The sequence below is a fragment of the Bos indicus genome, chromosome 27 (genome assembly GCF_029378745.1).
Source record: "Bos indicus isolate NIAB-ARS_2022 breed Sahiwal x Tharparkar chromosome 27, NIAB-ARS_B.indTharparkar_mat_pri_1.0, whole genome shotgun sequence".
NCBI lineage: Eukaryota > Metazoa > Chordata > Mammalia > Artiodactyla > Bovidae > Bos > Bos indicus.
In genome coordinates, this window is record NC_091786.1 from 1,339,464 (window position 1) to 1,362,306 (window position 22,843).

A 22,843-nucleotide genomic window follows, 5' to 3' on the forward strand; every position below is an offset into this window, starting at 1 on the left:
ACACGCCTGCATCAGTGGAGCAGTGGCCTCGTGGGATGGTTGTGTCCCGAGGACAAGGTCCAGGGGGCAGAGTCCAGGAGGCAGAGCCCAAGGGGAAAGCCTGCAGCCCCCATGCAGGCTGACCAGCAACGTGAAGGGAACGGGATGCACAGGGGGTGTGATGGGCACAGATCCCTGTCCCCCATCGTGTAGCCTGTCAGGTGGCATCTGCAGGGCATGCACCCAGTCTCCAGGCTCAGGACGGGCCCAGCAGGGGTCAGCTCTGGTGAGCTGCGGTAAGAATGTCAGGATCACATTCTTCAGTGAGAAGCGAAGCCTTCAGCAGGAGAGGGGTGACCCGCCTGGGGGAAGAGTTGGGTTCTGGGCTTGGGGCCGGCTCTCCAGGGCCCCTGCTGGCAGCATCTGCTGGTGGGGACCCTCTGCAGAGGTGAAGGCTAACACGCGTGCCCGGTGCCACTGCGCCCGGCCCTGGGCCTCCTGCTCTCGCCAAAGCCTGGAGCTTCCTTTCAGTGGGCCTTCGTCCTCTGCAACGTAAGACAGTCACCAACGTCTGGCCAGCTGGACACCTGTTCTCTAAACTGTGTTGAAACATTTCTTTTGCTGCTTTCTGAGACAGAATATGCGGAAATTAACAAAAACCCTTAGAATATTATGTTACTTTTCTCAAGCATTCAAACAGCTTTCTCTGAACTGAGCATCAGTGTTGGCCCTGTGTTATAACTTTGAGAAATCCTTACCACTCAACAGACGGGGACATGGCCCCCCTGGCCCAGCAGCCTGGGGGCTGGTGCTGTGGCTGGGTGGGGCCTCGGAGACGGGGGTCCCCCGCTGCCCCTCCTCTCGGCGCCAGGCGCCAGGTGGCAGCCGGGGCTCGATCGTGCCAGTCGTGTGTTATTTATATTTGGACTTGGGCCGCAAGAAACGACGGGCACCCTGCAGTCATCTGGGCGGATGAGATGCCACGCACGCCTGTGGTAATAACTATAAATAAGACGTAACTTGCCGACTAGGCATGGGTCTTCTTTTAGGTGGAAGTTCTGGGTAAATTAACCCCAGGATGAAACCTGGGGTGAAACCCCCAGCTGGAGTCGTCTCTGAAATAAAAACCCAGCCAGAACCTCCCCTGTCTCCACCAAGGCCACCTCCCTGCACCCACGGCTCAGAGCCTTCTCGGGGTTTGGAGCCCAAACGGTTCAGTGTTTGCTGCAGTCCACTCTCCACGAGAGAGCTGTCTCGGGGTGTCTGCTCATGAACCAGGGAGACTTTAGCTCAGAAGTGCTGGAAATAGGTCTGTGGACCCCTGTGCAGAGGGAAGCTGTGGGGGAGGGAGGGAGGACGGGCGGGTAGGGGGTCGGGCCCATGCTCCTTTTCTGGGTCAGTTGCCTCGGTTTCCTGGGTGTGAAAGGTACACCTGTTGAGTGTGGGCGGATGCTCTTAGCGTTTCCATTTTTCCAACTTGAATTGGACTTTTTCCCTCCTGAGATCAGGCTAATGATTTAGGGCACAGGTAGCCCCATGGGGCCAGGCGTCCCGGGCTCTATAAATAGCATCTCCTCGGCCATAAATGGACCGCGGCCGGGCCTCGGGAGGCAGCCGTGCTTAGCTGCCCCAGCAGATCCTGCGGCCCTGTGAACCCTCTCCCCTTGGCCAGCCCCTCCTGCGGTGAGTCTCCTCTTCTCTCCTTTGCTTGTGGGAGGCTGGGCAGGGAGGATTGAGGCGTGGGTAGGAGCTGACCGCATTCAAACTCCCAGTGGGTGTTGGGGGAAGAAACGTGAACCAGAGCAGTCCACTCGTCGCAGACAAACGTCAGCCAAGAGTTGGAGTCAAACTTTGAGTTTCTGTGCCAGGATTTGAAACTTTCTGTGCTGTTGGGCACTTCTGAGCCCGTTCCAGCCCTCGCACCTTAGCCTGGATTTTGCAGCATCTCCAGGTTCCCCAGTCGGTTGATGGATGTCTGCAATTTTCTGGAGCCTCAGAAATGAGAGCCTCTGGCAAGAGAGGGCAGGTTTGAAGTGGTGTGAAATAAAGCTGGATATTTTCTTAAGAGAAAAAGAGAACCCAGGGCCATTGCACTCTGATCCGGACTGCAGCGTCTCAGGGAGGGGCCAGCTCCGTGCTTCTCGTCACTGTTTCCAAGAGCTCCCGTCACAGCAGCAGGCTGCTCCCCCAGCTCTTCCGTGCGTTATGAGCCTGCACAATTCCCCCTCGGTTCCCCTGAGAGAGCCAGAGTGCTGGTCATGCTTTTGAAACGCTGCCCCAGAGGACGGCAGTGGGGTTGGAAGCCTACACCCGGGAGGTCCAGGGTGCGGGGGGAGCAGCGAGGCAGGAAGGTGGGGGCTCAGCGGTTGGAATCCCATGGGAGGACACAGGCTCGAGCCCTGGTCCTGGCCGGGGAGGATCCTCCATGCCACACGGTGCCACCAAAGAAACCCAGAAATGCTGATCTCTCCCCACCTCCTGATCTAAGGTCCTGCCCTGATGAATACAGCAGTAACACAGGCTTCCAAGAGCACTCGGGGTAAAGCTGATTTAGAGTTCTGTCCTAGAGTAAGGCTGGGCCGTACGTGTAGGGCATCTGTGTGAGGCTCACGCTGAACTAGGGAACTTGGCCCACGTGTTCTTATGGAGACAAGGAAACCAGTGGGTAAAGTTTGTGGGGTGAAATCTCCGGATAATCTCCTTTGTTGCTAGTTCTCTCCATTTGTGAAAACTGCGGCAGGCCGCTGGGCTGCTGGAGAGGGCAGTGCTCCTGTCCAGGAAGCAGCGCCTTATCCTGTTTCTCTGTCTAATTTGATCCTGCTTAAGCGCCGGGGCGGTGTGGACCAGCTCCCAGGGACTGCAGCAGCAAGGAGGGAACTGCTAAGACATTCAGTCCCGGGGCTCAGAGGCTATTTGGGGAACACTTGAAAAACTGGCTACCAGACATTAGGCGTCAGGCCGCGTCAGGGGGTGAGGATTTGAAGGGCTACTCTGTGCTCTGTTGTTACACTGACTTCTGGGCTGAGTAGCTTGGAAAGCCTCAGGGAAAGCAGTCTGTGTTGGGAACCGGGATGGGGGCCGGCTCCTTGGGGTGGGGGGTGGGGGCCGGCTCCACGGGGTGGGGGCGGGGCGGCTCCTTGGGGTGAGGGGTGGGGGCCGGCTCCACGGGGTGGGGGGAGGTGGCTCCTTGGGGTGGGGGGTGGGGCGGGCCGGCTCCATGGGCTGAGGGGTGGGGGCCTGCTCCACGGGGTGGGGGCGGCTGTGTGCTCTGTTCTCTGGAGGCGCTCTCACCTGTTGTGCTCGTGGACTCTGAGCGCTTTAGCTGCACAAACCACACTTTCTTTTACTGCATGGAAGTAAATGGACATGTTTCCACGGATTAAAGTCCTTCTGGGGACATGGGTGATGACTCCGGTCCATCCTCACGGGACGGGACCAGGGCGGAGCCTGCCACGGAGGCACGTCCAGCTCGTGTTTCATTTCGGGCTCACGATCCCCAAACGTGTCAGGAGCACCCGTGGGTGGAGAGCAGCGGCTCCGGGTCAGACGGACGCTCAGCTCTGCTGCCGGGAGCCCGGGAGCAGGCGGCTTATTTTCATCACCTGAGGCGGCTTCCTCGCAGGAAAGGTCGAGACTCAAACCGGGACAGAAGGAGACCACGCAGCTTGAGTTGTGTAAATTCACTCACAGTTGTAAACAGCGAACCCCGTGTGCTTTGACCACGGTTGACTGGTTGACTGTGTGCCTTCTGTATGGAGGACGGTCAGTGGTCAGAGTGGGGTGTTGTCTCTGGAGGTCACAGAGCCTGGCCACCAGTGTGCCCGGTGTGCCCTGCCCCCTCCCCCAGCCCCTCTGTTCTCCGTGAAAGACGCTGACCCGGGTGGGCGGTGGGGTTAGAGCTGGGCTCTGGCCCCAGTGCCTCCTCCCCTGGGACTCACTCCCTTAGGCTGTGCTGGGGGCAGCTGAGGGGTGAGTGAGGGGATTGTTTTCCTAAAGAGGAGAAAGCGGAGGGAGGTCTGTGCAAACAGGCTGTCACCCCTTCCTCTTGGAGGATCCCCAGAGGGCAGCTGGCTGTGTCCCCATGGTCCCCTGAGACCCAGGGGCTACAACTCTGGAGCAGGGGCTGGGCCTGCAGGGCTCGTTTCCACGGGCATCCTCCCCACATCTACAGGCCCCGGGCAGGCAGGGACGGGCACAGCTGGGCAGGTTCTAGAACCCGAGGTCCACCGAGCAGCGCCTGCACGGGGCCTGGCGTGGGCTCTGGCTGTGTGCAGTCCTGCTGGCATGGGTCTCATGCACAAAGGTAGGAGTTTGCTGTCAGCCTGGAGCAGGCACCCCCAAGGCCTCTCCATCCTCGAGACGCAACCAGCCGGGGTCCATGCTTGGCTGGCACGAACAGGTGCGCCCGTTGTGGGCGGGGTGGATGTGGGGGAGCCTCCTGGATCTCTGGGCAGGATGTCTACTCAGTGAGTGGAGAAGCGTGTGGGCTGGGGGCTAGGTACCACCGGGCCCCTGATGTCCTGGGGGACGCATCTCCGGCAAGTCCACAGTCAAAGCAGGGGAAGGGCAAGCACTCGACTCCAGCCCTGCGTCCCCATCACCACAGAGGGCTCGCCCGCAGCAGGAGAGGGTGGGTTCGCCAGCCACCCATCAGCCTAGCACAAGCTGGGCGCCTACTGCACGTAGAGCCCGCGGGGCGCTGGCTCTGAACAGGACCGGGGTCCTGCCAAGGGGCGGCTGCCTCTTTGGGGTGCTAGCTGCTACACTCTGAACACATCCTGACAGCTTATTCTCCCCTGTCACCTTGGCCATTTTTGGACTCTTCCCTCTGCCAAGAAAGGCGACAGATTTGACGGGTGGCTCAGCAGAGACATGTACATATCATGATTGGCCAGGACACCGGTGCAGCCGCAGCTGCAAGGTGTCCTGGGCTTCTTTGCCGTAGGACTCCTCCCCACGAGCTCACGGCCGGTGGGAGAAGGCGTCTCGGAGATGAAACTGGCTCTGAGTGATGACCCCTGGCCCCCAACACATGGACTCAGCGACCCGTTTCCAGAGATGGAATGTGTGCCTTCTTAGAGGGGAAACTTTCCTTGAAGATTCGCTCTGAGTCACTCCCTGGAAAATCCCAGGGATGAAGTTGAGGGACTGCAGATATTAAAATGATAAGCGTGTGCTTTCAGATGCCCCGTCCTGCCTACACAATTAAGCTCGATAACAACAGACACTAGTGTGCCAGGCACAGACGGCCACTGGTGTAGGTGTGCGTTCCTCCCTGCGGAGCGTGCACGTTCAGCCGGAGGTCCGGGTTAGAGACAGAACAAGAGCACCAAAGCCACGCAGAGCGCTGGAGGGTCGAGTCCCTCCCAGGGCTGCAGGTGTCCGAACCTGCGCACTTGACCTCAGGGTCACAGCACCTCTTTCAGAGCTGGGTGGGATGGAGGGGCTGCGTCTGCATCGGCTCCCTTAGGCGGAAGTTTCTGTTGTGTGTTTACAGTCAGACATACACCATGTGCCACACGCTGGACCCCAGGGATCCGTGGTGGTTGGTTGACTAGCTGGCTTTTAGGAGGGAATTTGGAGATGAGTTAGTGCAGAAAAGTATAAAAGGCCCAGGAAGAGCAGTCTGGTGGTGTCTGGACCTGGTCTTCTGTGTGCTTCTGTGTGCACACAGGGCATTTCTGTTTGCTTTTGGGAAATCACTCCCCTCTCTGGCCACGGGGGCACCTGCCCATCCTCCCCCAAGGGCAGGAGCTTGGCTAACCCCCAAGGACCTTGCCAAGCTCTGCAGTTCTGCGATTCTGGGAGATCACAGACTAAAGGGACCTGATTGTGAGTCACAGACGAGGAACAAACCCTGTGTTTGGAAGGCTTCCTAGCCTCCACTCAGGAGTGTGGGTAGCGGTGCGGAGTGAGGGGCTCGCCGCAGGCAGGACCCTATGCTTGCCCCTCAGCTTTCACCCTGTCCTGTGGGCTGTGCTCTGGGCCAGATCACTCCAGTTTGAACACAGAAGATGAGAATGGACTGGGGTTTGGGGGGTCCTTGAGCCCCTCTGTCTGGAGGTCAGCAGCCACAGGGCCTGGGGGACGCTGTCTGCTCCCCTCAGAGAGGCAGGCAGCTGGGAAGCTGGCGGGCTACTGGCTTGGCGGGCATGTGCAGCACATGCTGCTAACACGCCCTGCCTCAGACCCCCACATTCCCGCCACAGGGGGCCCCCTGTCTCTGGGATCTAATGCTTGGTAATCTGAAGAGCTGATCATAGGTATAAAGTGCATGATAAATCTAATGCACTTGAATCATTCCAACCCTGCACCCTCCAGTCTGTGGGAAAACTGTCCTCTTCAAAACTGGTCCCTGGTGTCAAAAAGGTTGGGACCACTGTTCTAGCAGAGAGAAGCTTGGGGAGAATTTAGCCAAAACACACTCACTTTCCTGCACCCTGCAGGCTTTGAGCTGGGCTCCGTCCCCAGGCCTGCTCCCCCAATGAAGTAAGCTGACAGGTCGCCCGTGAGTGGGCCAGGCTGTTAGACGGGTGGGCCTGGGTGTGTCCTGGAGACACTATCCTTCCTCAAAGCCCCTTCAATCAGGAGTGGCTTCAGCCTCTGCACAGATGCTGAATGCTCCGCATGTGGCTGTGGTCTTTGCAGAGTGAAAGCTCTCCTGTTGGGACCCTGCGACCCTGTGTCCTGCCTCGCCTTGCTCCAGGGATGCCCTCACCCGCCCTGCGGCCGCCGTCACCTCCCCACCCAGAGAGGCTCCTCTCAAACGGCGCCTTCTTCGGGGCTGCTGGCTGCCGCACTCCAGGGCCATGTGCCCCCCTCCCGCAACCACTCCATTTCCCAGAGGGTTTCGTGCCTCTCTCTGCTTTGTCTCCTCCTCGCTTGGGTTCTAAGTGTTTGTGTACTTCTTTGACCTGTGCTTCAGTTATTTTTATCCTTATCACTCACATTGCTTTCCACATTGCCTGAACAGACTAGGTCGTCTGTAGACACTGGGTGAGTTTATTAATTAAGTGGAAAGTGTAGCTCAGTCTTCTAATTTTTTATGGACTCAAACAAGAAAGGCAGTCAGGTGCCGAGGGACCTAATAGGTGTCCAACACTATTTCCTCTTAGAGAGTCTTCCTTTTGTCCCCTTCTTTTCTTTTAGGAAGGGTTTAGTTAGCTGGAGTTTATTCTCGTGTAGGAATTGCAGCAGCCTGGTCAGTGGAAATGCAGGGCCTCAGCTCTGCCTGTTGCTCTTTCCTGCAGGAGTTGCCAAGATGTCGCTCGTTGCTGTGCCCTTCTACCAAAAGAGACACAAGCACTTTGACCAGTCGTACCGCAATATCCAGACAAGGTACCTTCTGGATGAATACTCAGCGAAAAAGAAGTAAGTCAAAAGTCACTGATGAGGCGGCTGATCTCGAGTATGAGCTGTGTCTGACCTTGGAGGCTTCCTAAAGCCCAGAGATGAACTGGTTTGGGGGTTCAGGGAGGGCTGTGATCCCCGATGCTTGTGTCCAGAGCAGAGAGGGAGCTGGGAGCCCCAGCTGCACAGAAAGCTTTGGGGCTACTGCATGACATCCTGGCAGGTCCCAGCAGGTCCTCTTAGATCAGCTCTGAGCCCCGGGTTTAGCTCATGAGGCAGGGATCTTCCTTCACATGCCTTCAGAACTAGAATTTAAAAGCTCACCCAGAAGCAAGGACCATGAGAAGGAACTCCATGGAAGGGAATGCTGGTGGGACTGAGGGGTGTAGGGGCAAAGTGATGACTGGATGGAAGCTGATCTCAGAATACTGCTACGTTAATGACAAAGGTAGCAGAAGGTAGATTGCTCTCTGTCTGATGGGCTGGTGTCAAGCTGCAGCTTCATCAGTGAGCTCCTGCGGCGATAATTTAGGAGACGGACACTGGCACTGGCTCTGGCCTCAGCTCCGCGGCCTCTATATTTAGAGCTGCCCGTGGCCCTTGTGGTCGGCTGCCATCCCAGGAACAAACAGAGCCAAACATTCGCCGCCCCTCCCCACAGCCTTGGGGAGCTTCAAATCTCTTAAGATAGACATCACTGCGGCCTCAGGCCAGAAGGGCCTGGTGGGCACCTGCTGGCCCCAGAGGGCGGGCGGGGGTGGCAGGGAGCTGAGTCTGGGGAGAGGGGGCGCCCCTGGGGGTGGACACGGGCAGATGGGGAGGAGGTCACACACGGGGTTGAGTGTGTGCACGCGCGAGCAGGTAGGTGTGTACACACAGGCGAGCCCACAGGCGTGGGTGCCCGTGCATTCCGAGGAGAGGCTGGGGGGATGGAAAGAGTGATGCTGTTTGTAACTACACGTTTGCGCTTCTCCCCTGCACCAAGGCGCGCTTCCGCCCAGTCGTCTTTGCAGAGATCGGTCACTCGGAAGTCGTCCTCGCAGAGGGAGTCCAGCCGGGCGGCGTTGGGAGAGTCCACCCTGGGGGAGACCACCCTGGGGGAGACCAGCCTGGGGGACACCACCTTGGGGAGGACCACCTGCCGGCTGTGCGCCAAGAGGATGAGCAGTGCGCTGGAAGAGGAGGCGCAGGAGAGGAAGCGCAGGTAACTCCCAACCCCCGCCACACTCGGCGCCCCAGCCCGGGACCGGGGGCTGTGTGGCCAGAGAGCGGGGGCAGAGCTGGAGGGGCCTGGGACCCCCGCCACCACCACACTCGGCGCCCCCGCCCAGGACTGGGGGCTGTGTGGCCACAGAGCGGGGGCAGAGCTGGAGGGGCCTGGGAGATGCGGGGGCGCTCCTGCTGCAGCAAAAGCCACGAGCGGCTGCTTTCGGCCCGTCTTGCTCTGCACCCCCGTCGTCTCCACTGGTCCCTGCAAGGAAGCAAGCGGGGTGGCTTTTCTGCACCCTCGGGCAGAGAGGAGTGCCATGGTCCAGGGGACCCACGTCTACTTCCCCACGACAGAGTTGGGCTGGCCTCAGGCCTCTGTCCCCTCCCCGCTAAATGCACTTCCCCACCCAGGGAACATGACTGCCATACTTGGAAACATCGAGACCTAAAGGTGTGAATTGGAGTTTTCAAATTTCCATCAACAACCTCTCGGGCTACCAATGGCCAGCTGTGAGGCCTGCGCTCAAGCAGGGGACCTTCCAGAGAGGGGCCAGGGTGCCAGCCGTCTGTCCTTGTGGACATGGAGCTGCAGGGAGTGGTCTGTGGACCCTCGTGCTTCACATTTCTACTGGCTCAGCTCATGGGGAGAAGCTGCCGGAATGGGGCGGGTGACTGAGAATGCCGGGCTTAAAATTAACCCAGATCACAAGAAGCTGGTGGTCAGCTTACTTGAATCTTCTAAGAACAGAGTGCTTACGCATCTTGAGAATGCTTTGTATCTGCTCTATTTTTCCTCCTCACCTTCTACTTATTTCTAGAAATTTCTCTCTATATCTCTAAAACACTCAAAATTCAAGAGGAAAAAAGGGATTTAGGTCAACATGTTTTAGTCTGAAAGTTGCACTATGACTAAGGAATCTGTTTAATGAAAATATTGTATAGCTGAAAAGATTAGCCTTTATTTTTGAAAATTTGAATTATCTTTAAATGCCTTATGGGAATGTTGTCCTGTAAATTAATTTTATTGTCAAGTGAAGACTTATTTTGCCAAAGAATCAATTCAAAATGTGTACATTAAGAAATTGGGTTTTTATGTGTTGGATTATAGCAGAAAGAGTTCTACTCTACTTAAGTTGTGGCACAGCAAATGACAAGACCCGAGCCTTATCACTTTATCTTTATTTGAACCATCAGTTTTACTAATAACTTGGCGTGATCTTGTCCCATAAGTTCCCATTCCTCAGTTTCCTGAGGTGAAGTGGATGAGGAAAGTAAACTTGTGTTGATTTGAACAGTTAGGGAGTCATTACTGTGACTCGTGTGGTTTCAGCAAAAAATGACTTTTGTGACAGTTCTGGCTGTTGGAAGTTTGCCTAAAACCTTTGAAGCTGCTCTCTTGCAGTAGCAAATCTGACTCAAGAATGTATTTTGATTCTCGGTGACTGGTTATAATCTTACTGTGTCCCTGGAGCTCAGGGTGAAAGTCAGTCCGTCTGAGCAGGTGCAGCGTGGACAGGGCTCGGCTGTGCCCGCCCTCCACGGAGCCCAGCACCCAGGCTTTGGGCGCTGCTTTTAGGACCCTCACAGGGTTTTACTCTCACACCCCGTGTGCACATCTCCCGTGCAAAAGATCCTACAAGGTCCTTCCTCCCTTCAGAGTGAGCCTGAGTACAGCTGGAGGTTTTGGTGAGCTGAGCCAGAATTGGTGGAGATTTTGTAGCAATTCCCGCTCTGTCCTGGCCACAGAGGGGAGCGGGTGTAGGGGGATTTGAGGAGTTAGATGAATTCCAGTCCTGGTGATGATTTACTACTCTTGCTGGCCAAAAGCGTTTCTGAAAGCACATATTTATTCCTTACGTCCTGTGGCAGATACGAGTTTAATCTACAGGACAAATGTGTCTTTGGTGAAAGACAAAATTGTGGCTCGATCAGTGTGAGTTAAGCTGTGAGCTCTTCATGTGAGATAAAAGCCAAGGCGGCACCAGTGTGCTCTGAAGTGTCTGGGTGTGTCCTCCCGAAAGATACAGCCGATTAGCAGTGTCCCTTTGATGCCTGTCTGTCTGTCCTGGGCAAAGTGGGCCCCCCAGTCTCACGCAGCTGTCCAAGGGTTGTGTCGTTAGGGCAGAAGCTCGGACACTGACATTACTCGGCACAGGAGGATGGATGGGGTCCTGGCCTCCTGGACAGGTACCAGTAGGGACACTTTGTCAGTGTCCTGAGTGAGGGTGTTTGGGGCGAGGGGCAATTCCAGTTCGATTATAAATCACTAGGGGCTGGTGGTGCCATCAACAAGCCCCATGCTCGTAGTTTGTACACAGGTCAAGGTGGGACTTCTGATCCTTCAGTCTTGCTAGGACAGTCTGCGGCACGTGCAGAGATCCATCACTGCTGTGTCTGTCACTTCGTGGGATCCCTGCAGACAAGAAGGCTCCATTTCTGGGAGCCCGCTTAGCAGGCCCCCGCTGTCTCCAGCACAGACCCGCAGAGCCACTTGCGTGGGCGAGTCTCCTGGAGTGAATGGGAGCCCGGCAGCCAGGATCAGGGTGTCTGGAGCTGGCCTGGAGCCTGGATGCCTGCTGGGCAGGGGTGTCGGGGGTCATCTGTGGGCCCACGGAGGCAGCCCTCGGCAGAAGGAGTGGGCCCCTCACTTCTCCGCCCCTATAGACCGAGAAGCTGCCGACTGTGTGCTCTGGAATACAGACTATTTCACTCTGAATTTGCTAGTTCAGAAGGCTTTACCTGGGTCTTTAATTCACTCAGACATGGCAGCCTCAGGTGGAGACGAGTGGGTTTTGTGTGACGCAGGGCTTGCGGAACAAGCGAGCAGAGGGGAACAAGCTCTCCTCCCCAGGAGATCCTGGGGAGGCGGGGTCTGGCCCCGCCCATGGTAAGCGCGGCCCCTTCTCCGCGGCTCATGCAGGTACCAGTCGATGGTGGCTGCCTACGGGGAGGCCAAGCGGGAGCGCTACCTGAGCGAGCTGGCCCAGCTGGAGGAGGATGTGCACGTGGCCCGCACCCACGCTCGGGACCAGCTGGACAGGCTGGCCCTGCAGCACGCGGGCAGACACGGCCTGCACCATGCGGTAGGCGTGCGCACTGGGGGCGTCCGGGGGCGGTGGGGCCGGGGCCCGGGGCGCCCCCCAGCGCCCTGACCGTGCCGGGCCCTAGACAGGTGGACGACAGGCTGGCCTGGGAGCGGCACTCGTTTGAGGAGCGAATAAGCCGGGCGCCCGAGATCCTGGTGCGGCTGCGCTCGCACACCGTCTGGGAGCGGATGTCAGTCAAGCTGTGCTTCACGGTGCAGGGGTTCCCCACCCCCGTGGTGCAGTGGTGAGTGGGCGCCCTTCGGGTGGCCCGGCTGCTCCCCTCTGAAGGCTCTGCGGCCTTCTGCTTACCTGGGTGGATGGAGAAGGTCCGTGTGCAGGGAGCCTGGCACCCACTCCAGGGAACAACACACACAAGAAAGGCAGCGGTAAACGCGCCCGGGGTCCTGGGCAGGCGGTTTCATTTCACTGCAATTGAGCCAACTGATTGTCCAGAGGACTGTTATGTAAAACCCAGGAATTCCCTGGAGGCCCCTGGTCAGGACTCTGAGCTCTCGCTGCGGTGGCCTGGGGTTCCAGTCCGAGTCGAGGAACTAAGGTCCTGCAAGCAGCACAATGCAGCTGGGAAACACAATAAAGTAAAATAGAACCAGGTTCCCTGAAATGACCAGCGTTGACACCCACGGTTCTGCTTTCACTCGTGTGAGTGGAGACACTAAACTCCAAGGCTTTGGAACCACAGGGCAGGGTTTCTGGAGCCTTGAGATACTGACAGATGAAGTCTCTAAGCCCATCGACACTTGGTTTTGATGTGCATTGCTAAGCTGACATATCTGTCCATTTCCTTCCTACTTGCTCATGCCGGGTCCCTGGGGTCTGTCTGGCCACAGAAGACATTTTGCTCGTGTCCCAGGTTGGGTCTCTTGGCAGCAGAGGAGACAAGTGTCTACCTGGCTCCTCTGGCTGCTTGATAGGCAGGGAGACTGGGAGCTGCCTGCCCTTGGTCTTGGGGAGCCGTGGTTCTGCTGTCCTGGGGGACCACTGGTCCAGCCTCCTCCCGGTGAGACCAGAGTAGCTGGGTCTCTCCATGTGAGTCCCGGTGACCCTGTAGCTTCCAGAGGCTATACCAGGGCCTGACAACCTTGGCTACATTTTTTTCTTGGAATGACGTATCCTGAATTTCTAGCAAGTTCCAGGGGACCTTGGCCCATGCTCTGTTGCAGGTTGAGGGTTGCCCAGGTCGTCGGAGTCTAGTGAGAGCTGACCCCTCTTAAACAGTTGAGGGGGGTTCTGGACCCTTCCTGAAGCTGCTCCCCTTGTTCATCCACCTGAGATGTGAGCAGTGACTCAGGCAGAAGCAGGGCGATGATGCGTGTGTGTGTGCATGCGTGTGTGCACGTGTGTGTGTGTGTGTGTGTGCACGCATGTGTGCGTGCGCATGTGTGTGTGAGTGTGGGGCCAGGCGGGGGCAGGGATGGAAAACGAGCAAGGTCGGGACATGCACCAGACTTCCACCTGCCTTCACACTCAGGTGCTTTCCTTGTTCAGGTATAAGGACGGCAGCTTGATCTGCCAGGCCGGGGAGCCGGGCAAGTACAGAATCGACAGCAAGTATGGTGTGCACACGCTGGAGATCAACAGGTAAACACCCAGATGCCTGCCCAGGTGGCCAGGCCCCAAACACAGGAGCACAGGGCAGCTCACTCCACATTCCGCACAGCGGTCCCGGAGCTTCTGAGTTAACTCTTGGCAGGAGACACAAGTGTCCCTCCGTCTCCCTGGTGGCATCTGAGGGGTGTGGACCCGAGCTCTGCCCAGGCTTCTGCTTTGGACACAAAGGGAGTAGGTGGTTTAGACAGTTTATCGAAGGACAACGGCGGTCAGTCCAGGTATGAGGCCACAGGGAAAGCTGAGACACCCTCATGCCCGCCCACCAGCCTGGCTGAATCTTCTCCCAGGTTTGTGCCACAATCCCTAAGTTCCACTCTTCAAGGAAACGTGTCTTTTTTTTTTTTTTTTTCCTCACAACAAATTGGAAACATGTGATAAATACAGGTGAGCTTCCCAGGCGGTGCTGGTGGTGAAGAATCCACCTGCCAATGCAGGAGACCTAACAGACTCAGGTTCGATCCCTGGGTTGGGAAGATCCGCTGGAGGAGCACACGGCGGCCCGCCCTGGTGCTGTTGCTGGAGAATCCGTGGGCAGAGGAGCCCGGCAGGCTACAGTCCCTGGGGTCGCAAAGTCAGACACGACTGAAGCGACTAAGCATGCACACATGTGCAGTAAATACAGATAAGTAAAAGATAATGACGTTCACCCCTGTTTCCAGCGACTGGGGTCAGTATTCTGGCGCACTTACAGCACTGCTGTTTCTCTTAAACAACATTCACCTTCTATGCATACTTCAATTTTTTTAACAAAAAGTGAAATTCTGCTGTTCATTTTCTTTCTGCTTTTCTGAATACATAGCTTTCATTTTTTACAAAAAGATCATAACATTATGCAGGTTAATGAGGACAGAGGCTAACAGGCTACAGTTAAGATTAAAGTCTGTGTTGAGTCATGACTTTGTTTCTCTAAAGTAAAGCTGAGGCTGCTTAGAACAGCTGGAGGCCCCACTGGCACTGTTGGCTAAGAACCTACTGTGTGCCCCACACTGTCCGGGAGCTTGGGATAAAGCAGCCAGAAGCTGGCTTCCTGACTTGGAGGTCTAGCACACGGAGGTGAGCTGTGCACGTCAGGAATGGAGAATCAGGCCAGGGTGATGGTGCTGGGCACCCAGATCCAGACACGCAGCCCGGCCATGGGGCGGGTGTAAGCTGAAGGGGCACGTCTTTGGGGAGAAGCTAAGGGCGAGGCCTGCAGGTGATGGCAGAGGGACGGGGCCTCCCAGGAGGGGCACTGCCCCGGGGCTGCAACGATCGGCAGGCATCTCAGAGCAGGAGAGCAGAGACGACCCCCCCTACCCTGAAGCCATCCGCTGGGACCATGGCTGTTGTCAGGTACAGGGTGGAGGGCAGGTCTGACAGGTCCCCAAGAGTCACCACTGCGAGTGGCAGGAGGGCAGGTGGGCAGTTTGGCCGGAATGTAGGCAAGGTGGCGGCGTGTGGGCGGGTGGACGGGGTGAGGACAGGTTTCGAGAGTGGAGCACGAGGGTTTGTGATGGAGTGGCCAGGCAGTCCCGTGTCCGCTGGGGTGTGGGTGGCTGGGGGACGGTGGGGGCCGGGCATCCATGCTCCTTCGAGTCCTAGAGTTTCCGGAAGTGTCCACAGGCAGTGAGCCATGCAGTTTATGAACAGGGAGAGGGGCCAGCTGCTGTTTAGGAGAGTGCTTTAATTTGAGGTGGCTTTCTCACCTGGGGTGCCCTGGGAGTGCTCGGGGTGAGCTTGAGGGAGCAATTGCTTCATTTTAAAGCTATATTTTAATCATTATTTTGAAAAGAGAAACAAATTCCCTTTCTCAAGTATGTGTGTGTTAGTTAGTCAGTTGTGTCCGACTCTGTGCGACTGTAGCCCACCAGGTTCCTCTGTCCATGGGATTCTCCAGCAAGAATACTGGAGTGGGTGGCCTTTCCCTCCTCCAGAGGATCTTCCCGACCCAGGGATGACACCTGGGTCTCCTGCATTGCAGGCGGATTCTTTATCATCTGAGTCCCTGGGGAAGCTCTTCTTAAGTATGGAAAGATCCTACTCACCCTCACGCGGCAACTTTTCATGGTGTATTGAGAATAAGAGAAGCTTTGAACCAGGGGAGCTAAATCAGTGAGGCCCCAGTATACCCAGGGATCCTCAGATAGACTTGGTGTTGGCGTCAGCTTGCAAGTAGCCAAGGAACTGGGGACAAGGACATTCCCAAGACTAACGTTTTTCTCAGTATTCTTACTCGTGTGGGGACATTCTTAGCAGCTGAAATGAGCATATTCTCCAGAAGAAGTGCCGGGAGGTCCCACACACGACAGCTGCGTTCAGCTGTTCATTCCAAACTGCTGAGCTGCCATCATCTGATCCGCGCCCTGTAGGTGTGGGAGAATGTGCCTGCTCCTTGCCGCCCCGCCGGGAGCCAGCCCCACCTTCTCTTACCCAGTGACATTTGCTCCTATGAATATTTTTTGGCTGCTGCTGCCAGATTCTTGAAGTGCCGAAAAGAAGCTTCGTCCCCTTCGGTACTGTTCGAATTGAAGCTGTAATTGACACGGTTTTACATGCTCATAAGACTTTCTCTTGGGACTCACAGGGTGAGTTCTGTTTCTTCAAAGAATTTTTATGCTGCTGCCGTTTTGGTAAAGGCGCTCAGAACATCACGTATTGTGTTTCAGTCTGACCCCAACGCGCCCCACTCCTTGTAGGGTGACTCCAGGGCTGGCCTCTTCTCGCGCTTTATTTTTAGACTTTGATATTCAAATTCTACTTTGAGTGAAAATTTAAATCCCGTGTCAACACCGCTTAGAGTTTGAGGACATGGGCCCCGATGACCCAGAAGAAATTCATGTCCTGCTTAAATGTTCATCTGTCCCTTTTTTAAAATAGACAAGGGACTTCCCTGGTTGTCCAGCGGCTGAGACCCCATGCTCCGAATGCTGCGAGCCTGGGTTCCATCCCTGGTCAGGAAAATAGATCCCAGGTGCCGCAACTAGGAGTTCGAATGCCACAACCAAAGATCCCACATGCCGCAGCTGAGACCTGGCGCAGCCAAGTGAATAAGTAAATATTCAAGTAAAACAAAATGGACCACGTTGGACTTCCTGGTGATCCAGTGATTAAGACTTTGTGCTTCCACCGCAGGGGGCACGGCTTTGGTCTCTGACTGCGGAAGTTCCACATGCCACTTGGAGTGACCCCCCTCAAAAAAAAAATAGATAAGGTTTCTCGCCTGGGGTGGCTTTGGGAACACTTCAGATCGAGGCTTTGGGAAGCAAAAGTGCCCCACGACGTTTGAAACAACTAAGACAGAAGGAATGCCCCTCTGTGTGCCCTGGGATGTCGTCCAGATAGAAAGGAAGCTTCTCTGCCCCTCATCACTTGTGTGTGGCTTCTGACAGTCTCGAATTAAGACTCTGGGCTTCCCCTGGTGCGGCCTCGGGAGGGAGAGAGAGACTGGAGGCCCCTAGCTGTGGTCAGGCATGCGGGTCTCCAGGTGACCTGTGAACGAAATTTCACATGGGGCGTGGTCCCCTCTGAACACTCTGTCCTGCATGCCCTGGCCCTGCTGTCTGCCCTTTCGTGCGGTGCCGCCGTGTACGAGGCTTCCTGCAGCCCACCCCTGCACCAGAGCCAACCAATACACATGGGCAGCCCCGCACACCCGTGTGCTTATTTATCATCTGTATACGTTCCACTGTGTCTCATAGGAGGCGAAGCGTTTACAGAGACGTGTCCAAGAAGAAATAGATGAGAGTAACCCGAGTTCCGCCCTGCGCTGTGTGCTCCCTTAGGGGGCGTGCCTGCCCGGGGTCCTCTGCATGGAGTCAGCAGGTCTGGGCACTTGTAGGGGCCGTGGGCTTCTGTCCACATCACACGGTCCGTGGAGCCTCTGTACTGGATAGGTGCGTGTGAGTGGGTGCACAGGCCTTCTGCGCACCAGGACCCTGGGTCCCAGGTGCCCTTTCCCTGGCCCGGTCCCTCCTGCTAAGCGGCAAGTGCTGGCGGGTTACTTGACCTGCGTTTGCGCTAATGCATTAGGGATCTCTGCCCCGGGTCCTAATTCTGTGAATCAACCGAGGAAGAGCTCAGACTCCAGCAGGAGACGCTGTTGTCCAGGTGGGCTTGGCATCTGGGGCCGGACTGGAACCTCGAAGGGGTGGGCCAGGGTTCCTCCGAATGTTCTGAAATATGCTCTCCTTTTGTCGGTAAAGAATCTACCTGCAGTGCAGGAGACCCAGGTTCAATCGCTGGGTTGGGAAGATCCCCTGGAAAAGGAAATGGCAACCCACTCCAGTATCCTTGCTTGGTAAATCTCATGGACAGAGGAGCCTGGTGGGCTGCAGTCCACGGGGGTCGCAAAGAGTCAGGCACGACTGGGCGACTAACACTTATTTACTGTTGGAGACACTGTGTATTTTTTGGTCAAAGAAACTATTTTCAGCCCCAGGTGGAATAGAACATGCAATAAAATTAAAGGACTTCTGAAGAACCGGTTCGTCTCTGGGTCACTGGATGCTTGAAGCATCTAAATGTGACATTTGAGTAAATGTTCTCTGTGTTTTTGTCACTGTGCGTGTGATGCGCACGCTTGGAGAGGCAGCAGAAGGCAGAAAGCTGCGGATTTCAGGATTTTGTGTGTGTTTACCCAGCTTCTTAGAGACTCTGCTTTCTCTTTGTATTAATAGGGTAACAGGACTCTCTTGCCTGGCACTTAAGACTTGTATACAAAATAGCTGATGAAAAATGACCAGCAGAGTGTGTATATGCTAAGTTGCTTCAGTCGTGTCCAACTCTTTGTGACCCCATGGACTGTAGCCACCAGGTTCCTCTGTCCATGGGATTCTTTAGGCAAGAATACTGGAGTGGGTTGCCATGCCTTCCTCTAGGGGATCTTCCCGACCCAGAGGTTGAACCTGTGTCTCTGGTGTCTCCTGCATTGGCAGGTGGGTTCTTTACCACTGGCGCCACCTGGGAATCCCAACCAGCAGAGAGTCTGCATTTAGTTTAAGTCCTCCCCTCCTCTCAACTCTGACGTTTCTGGGGGAAGCTGGTGGGAAGACAGTGCAGATCCAGAAAACAAGCTTCAACTTGTGTGAGATAGACGTGGGGTGAGGAGCCCCTCCCCGATAAACTGGGGTCTGTGGTGCCCGGGTCACTGTCCTTCCTGGGGCTGAGCACATGTTCCCGTGATTCTTCGGACCCCAAGGCCTCGGGCAGGTCCAGTTCAGGCACCCTGGTTACACCCGCCAGTGGGTGCTTGGGGTCTGCACAGGGGCCCCCTGGTGGGGAGGGAGTAGGGGTGATTCTCCCAGAGGCTGAGGCCATTGGAGCTGCCCCATGACAAGACAAAACCACGGACGTAGCAGGTAGGAAAACAGAACCAGAGGGAACACAGGCTCCTCCTCGAGGGTGAAACTCGGGGTTTTAGGAAGGGCCAGTACATATTTTTCCCTGCAAAGCCAAGGCATAGTGTGTGTAATTAATACCTCATTCCGAGGACAAGCTGGCATTGTTCTTAAACAAATTGCTCAAGGACGAGGGATCCAGGTCACCCGAGCCGCTTTCGAGGAAGGCTGTTCTTGCATCCGGGGCCGAGCAGGGCAGTCCCAGGGCACCATCAGGACTGCGTCTGGCTTTTCCCCCAGGGCCGACTTTGACGACACCGCAACCTACTCGGCGGTGGCCACAAACGTGCATGGGCAGGTGTCCACCAATGCGGCAGTGGTGGTGAGAAGTGAGTGTGCCCTCGGGGTGGGTGGGGGCTGCTCCCGCCTTCTCTCCCCTTTCTCCACCCGCCGTGACCGCCCGGCTGTCTTGCAGGGTTCCGGGGTGACGAGGAGCCGTTCCATTCGGTGGGGCTCCCGATTGGATGTAAGTTGATTATTTTCCTGTTTGTGCAGAAAAATGTGTCCAAATATTTTCTAAGCATCAGATGTTTTCTAAAACCATGTTCCAAAAGGCCCTTTCTCCCGGCTGGTGTCCGTGTGCTGACGGTTGCTGCAGGGACTCGGGGCTCAGGGTGCTACGACTTGATGGGAGCCGCACGTCTTGGGGCTGGTGCAGGGTTTAGACCCCTTATTCTTACACGGTGCTCAGAGCACACACACCCTGCACACTCTGATTCTCCAGAGTCCAGATGTGACTCCACGCTGGTTTTCTGGTTCTTCAGAGGTGGCTGAGTCCACGCAGGCATTGTAATGAACATCACACATGGGCTTGAACATCAGACTCTTCCTTCCCCCGGTGCTTGAGGGCTGGAGGTCCCAGGTCGAGGTGCCCACCACCGAGTGGGTGAGGGATGCTGCATCCTCTCTGAGAGTAGAGAGGGCTCTGGTCTTGTCCTCTTCTTATGAGGGCATGGATCCTGTCCCAGGCCCCACCCTCATGACCTGATCACCCACAGACCCCCAATATCGTCACACAGAAGCTCCCCCACATGAGACCTGGGGGACACAGACGTTCCGTCCACGGCTGTCTGTTAGAGGCAGAGGGCACAGGGGTGGGGGGGGACCCGCTCTACCTGCTGGCCTGGCCATGACTGTGCCCGCTGCTCTGTGCAGTGCCCCTGTCGTCCGTGATCCCGTACACGCACTTTGACGTCCAGTTCATTGAGAAATTCGGAGTCACCTTCCGGCGGGAGGGCGAGACCCTGACTCTCAAGTGCACACTGCTGGTGACGCCGGACCTGAAGCGCGTGCAGCCCAGAGCCGAGTGGTACCGAGACGGTGAGTGGCCGTGGGCTCTTCCTGGGCCTCTCGGGTGGACGTGAGCTCCGAACCTGCCGCTGACGTGGTGCTGTCTCCGCCTCCATGACAGCTGTAGGGGGCAGAGCGCGCGAGCCTGGGCGGAGCCTGGGCCTGCCGTGACCTTGACCTTCCCTGGAATGCGGTTCATGGGCCTGGAAGAGATGAGACATCAGAGCTGTTCTCGGTCCACAGAGAGGGTCTGGTGTGATTAGGGGGAGAGAGCGAGGCGTCTGTTTCCGTATGTTTTTCCTCGGCTACAACAGTTGTGAACAGTCACCAGAGCTGACTGTGTGTCCGACTCTTCTGAGGTTGATGGCCCAGTTCATTTCATCAGGAATTTTGGAGTGACTGTGCTCAGCCCCTTATGGGTGGATAGCTGAGGCAAGGAACCACTGACCTCCCCTCCCTGCCTCTGGGAGCCAGCAGGATAGGGAGTGGGACCCAGGAAGCCTGGCCCAAGTCTCCACGGCCCCAGGGCCCTGCCCCATGCTGCCGCCAGCACGGGCTGCCCTGTGCAGCTGTGTGTGAGTGTGTGTGTGTGTATGTGAGTTTGCATATATGTATGTGCAAACTCGTGTGTGTGTGTATGTGTGTGACTATGTTTGAGCTCCTGTGTATGTGTGTATGTGCAAGCTCACACATGTGTGTGTATGTGTGTGACTATATGTGAGCTCTTATGTGCGTGTGTGAGCTCCCATGTGTGTATGTGTGTGTGTGTGTGTGTGTGTATGAGCAGAGTGTGTGACTATGTGTGAACTCATGTGTGTGAGTGAGCTCCCGTGTATGTCTGTGTGTGAGAGAGCTCCTGTGTGCATGCGTGTGTGTTAGCAGAGTGTGTGACTATGTGAGAGCTCTTGTGTGCATGTGTGTGTATGAGCAGACTGCAGGAGGAACCTTCTTCACCTCTGGCGGCTGCTTGTTTCCTACGGATTCGGTCACAGAGCCTCCTGCTTTTATCTGTCCAGGACCTAACGCAATGGGAAATACCACAAAGGATCCTATGCCATTCCTGTCTGTAAGGTAGTTTATAACCCTGGGGAAATACACAAGATGGTAAATCGAGGTATCTGTGAAATATAAGGAGTACCCCAGAAGAGCCTGTGACAACTTGCCAGATGCCTGGTACTGGCCCCTGGTGCTGTCAAATGTAGCCAGGAAACCAGGCTCGCGGTGATGACGGAGAGCTTGATGGAAAAAAGCTGCTGACAGACAATGCAGCCCTGGGCGGGTGGGGCGCAGAGGAGCTGCCGCTGACCTTGTGGCCACTGCGAGGGTGCTTTAGGTTTGAGGGCGTTGACAGTGGTGGTCTTGGTTCGAAAAGGACAGTGTGTCTTATCTTCACTGCCCAGGAGGGCAAGGGGTGGGGAGAGACATGCTTTGTGGTGGCAGAGGAGATTAATCTATGCTTTGTAGTTCTGAGTTAGGATTTAAGGTCTCATGTAAATCCTAAGGTTCTAATTTACCCTTTCTGGAGAGAAGTGACAGGGACGTGAGGAGGGGTCTCCTGATATTTCCAGAGGATGTTGGCCTGGATGCTAGAAGGTGTTCCCGTGCCTAGGTCTTAAGTTCCGGGATCCCCAGACCACGTGGTGTCACAGTCTTGGCTGATTAGGGCGGAGCAGGCAGGCCCGCTCTGCACTTTCTGGTTGTGGATGTTACGGAGTCAGTGGATGAAAAATAATAGCTAATTTCTCATTATTTTATCCTGTGTCTCCTTGATGCCCAGTGTCGATTTTTTTTTTTATCATTTATATTTCTTCTCCTGAAATTCACCTTTTTAGTTCTGTACCCTTTAGGCTGTGGTTTGTTGGCACGTTATTATTACTGTCTAAGGAACACTATGAGGGCCTCGTGGTACATTTCCAAGGCTCAGGAGGGCCGTGTGGGACCGTCCCGCCTTCCACACGCTGCGAGCCGCCCTCTACTCCGCCCTGGGCGGGGCCCCGCGCACCGCTCGTCCTGCCGTGCGCGCTGTCTTCCGCTCGCCCTGTAGTGCGCGCTGTCCTCCGCTCGCCCTGCCGTGCGCGCTGTCCTCCGCTCGCCCTGCCGTGCGCGCTGTCCTCCCCTCGCCCTGCCGTGCGCGCTGTCCTCCACACGTCCTGGTATGCACACTGTCCTCTGGATGCACCTGGGCCCTGCGTGTCCCTGAGGCCCGTCTCCTTGCCCGTCTTGCAGACGTGCTGCTGAAGGAGTCCAAGTGGACCAAGATGTTCTTCGGAGAAGGCCAGGCCTCGCTGTCCTTCAGCCACCTCAACAAGGATGACGAGGGGCTCTACACCCTGAGGATCGTGTCCAGAGGGGGGATCACCGACCACAGCGCCTTCCTGTTTGTCCGAGGTGCGTGGGCTCCCGGGGGTGGGGACCAGCGTGATACTCGGTGTGAGTGGCGCTGGGGCGGAGGCAGGGCTCGCTGCCTGGGTGCCGACAAGCCACTGGAATCCAGGGGATAAGTCCTGGGGTGAGCACCTGCGGTTCAGGGGCCACGCCCGGCCGGGGTCTGGGGGGCAGGCCGGTTCCAGGCACCTCCCTCCTTCCCCTCTGCCACCCTTGAGGTTGGTGACAGCTGAGGATGGTCGCAGGAAGAACCAGCCTCAGCACAGGGCAGCCGCATCCTGGAGTGTTCACACAGGACACACTTGTGTTGTCTCGTTTCATCCTCTCCTTTCAGCTCGCGGGACGGCCTCACCCACCCAGGTGTGGAAGGCGGGACAGAGCTCAGGACACCGCAGGCACAGTGGGCGAGGCTGTGTATAAGAGCATTTACCTTTAGACACAAGTGTAACATATGCATTTATATATCATATACACATGCCTATCCTTATAGGCTTATAGGTATACATTCATGTATGCATGAAGTACAGGTCATATATACAT

At 56.3% G+C, this 22,843-nt stretch overlaps 1 protein-coding gene across 1 annotated transcript in view; it reads left to right on the forward strand.

The window, feature by feature from the left end:
• The first annotated feature begins 1,505 nt into the window (after nt 1–1,505).
• The window catches only part of MYOM2 (myomesin 2), a 63,864-nt gene continuing 42,526 nt past the window's right edge, over nt 1,506–22,843 (forward strand). Inside the window, exons 1-10 of the mRNA XM_070781757.1 lie at nt 1,506–1,662; nt 7,230–7,350; nt 8,315–8,533; nt 11,459–11,621; nt 11,711–11,868; nt 13,131–13,223; nt 18,869–18,957; nt 19,044–19,094; nt 19,784–19,948; nt 22,145–22,306. Of these exons, the coding sequence (XP_070637858.1) occupies nt 7,241–7,350; nt 8,315–8,533; nt 11,459–11,621; nt 11,711–11,868; nt 13,131–13,223; nt 18,869–18,957; nt 19,044–19,094; nt 19,784–19,948; nt 22,145–22,306 (1,210 nt within the window). The 5' untranslated portion in view covers nt 1,506–1,662; nt 7,230–7,240. The remainder of the gene's footprint in view (nt 1,663–7,229; nt 7,351–8,314; nt 8,534–11,458; nt 11,622–11,710; nt 11,869–13,130; nt 13,224–18,868; nt 18,958–19,043; nt 19,095–19,783; nt 19,949–22,144; nt 22,307–22,843) is intronic.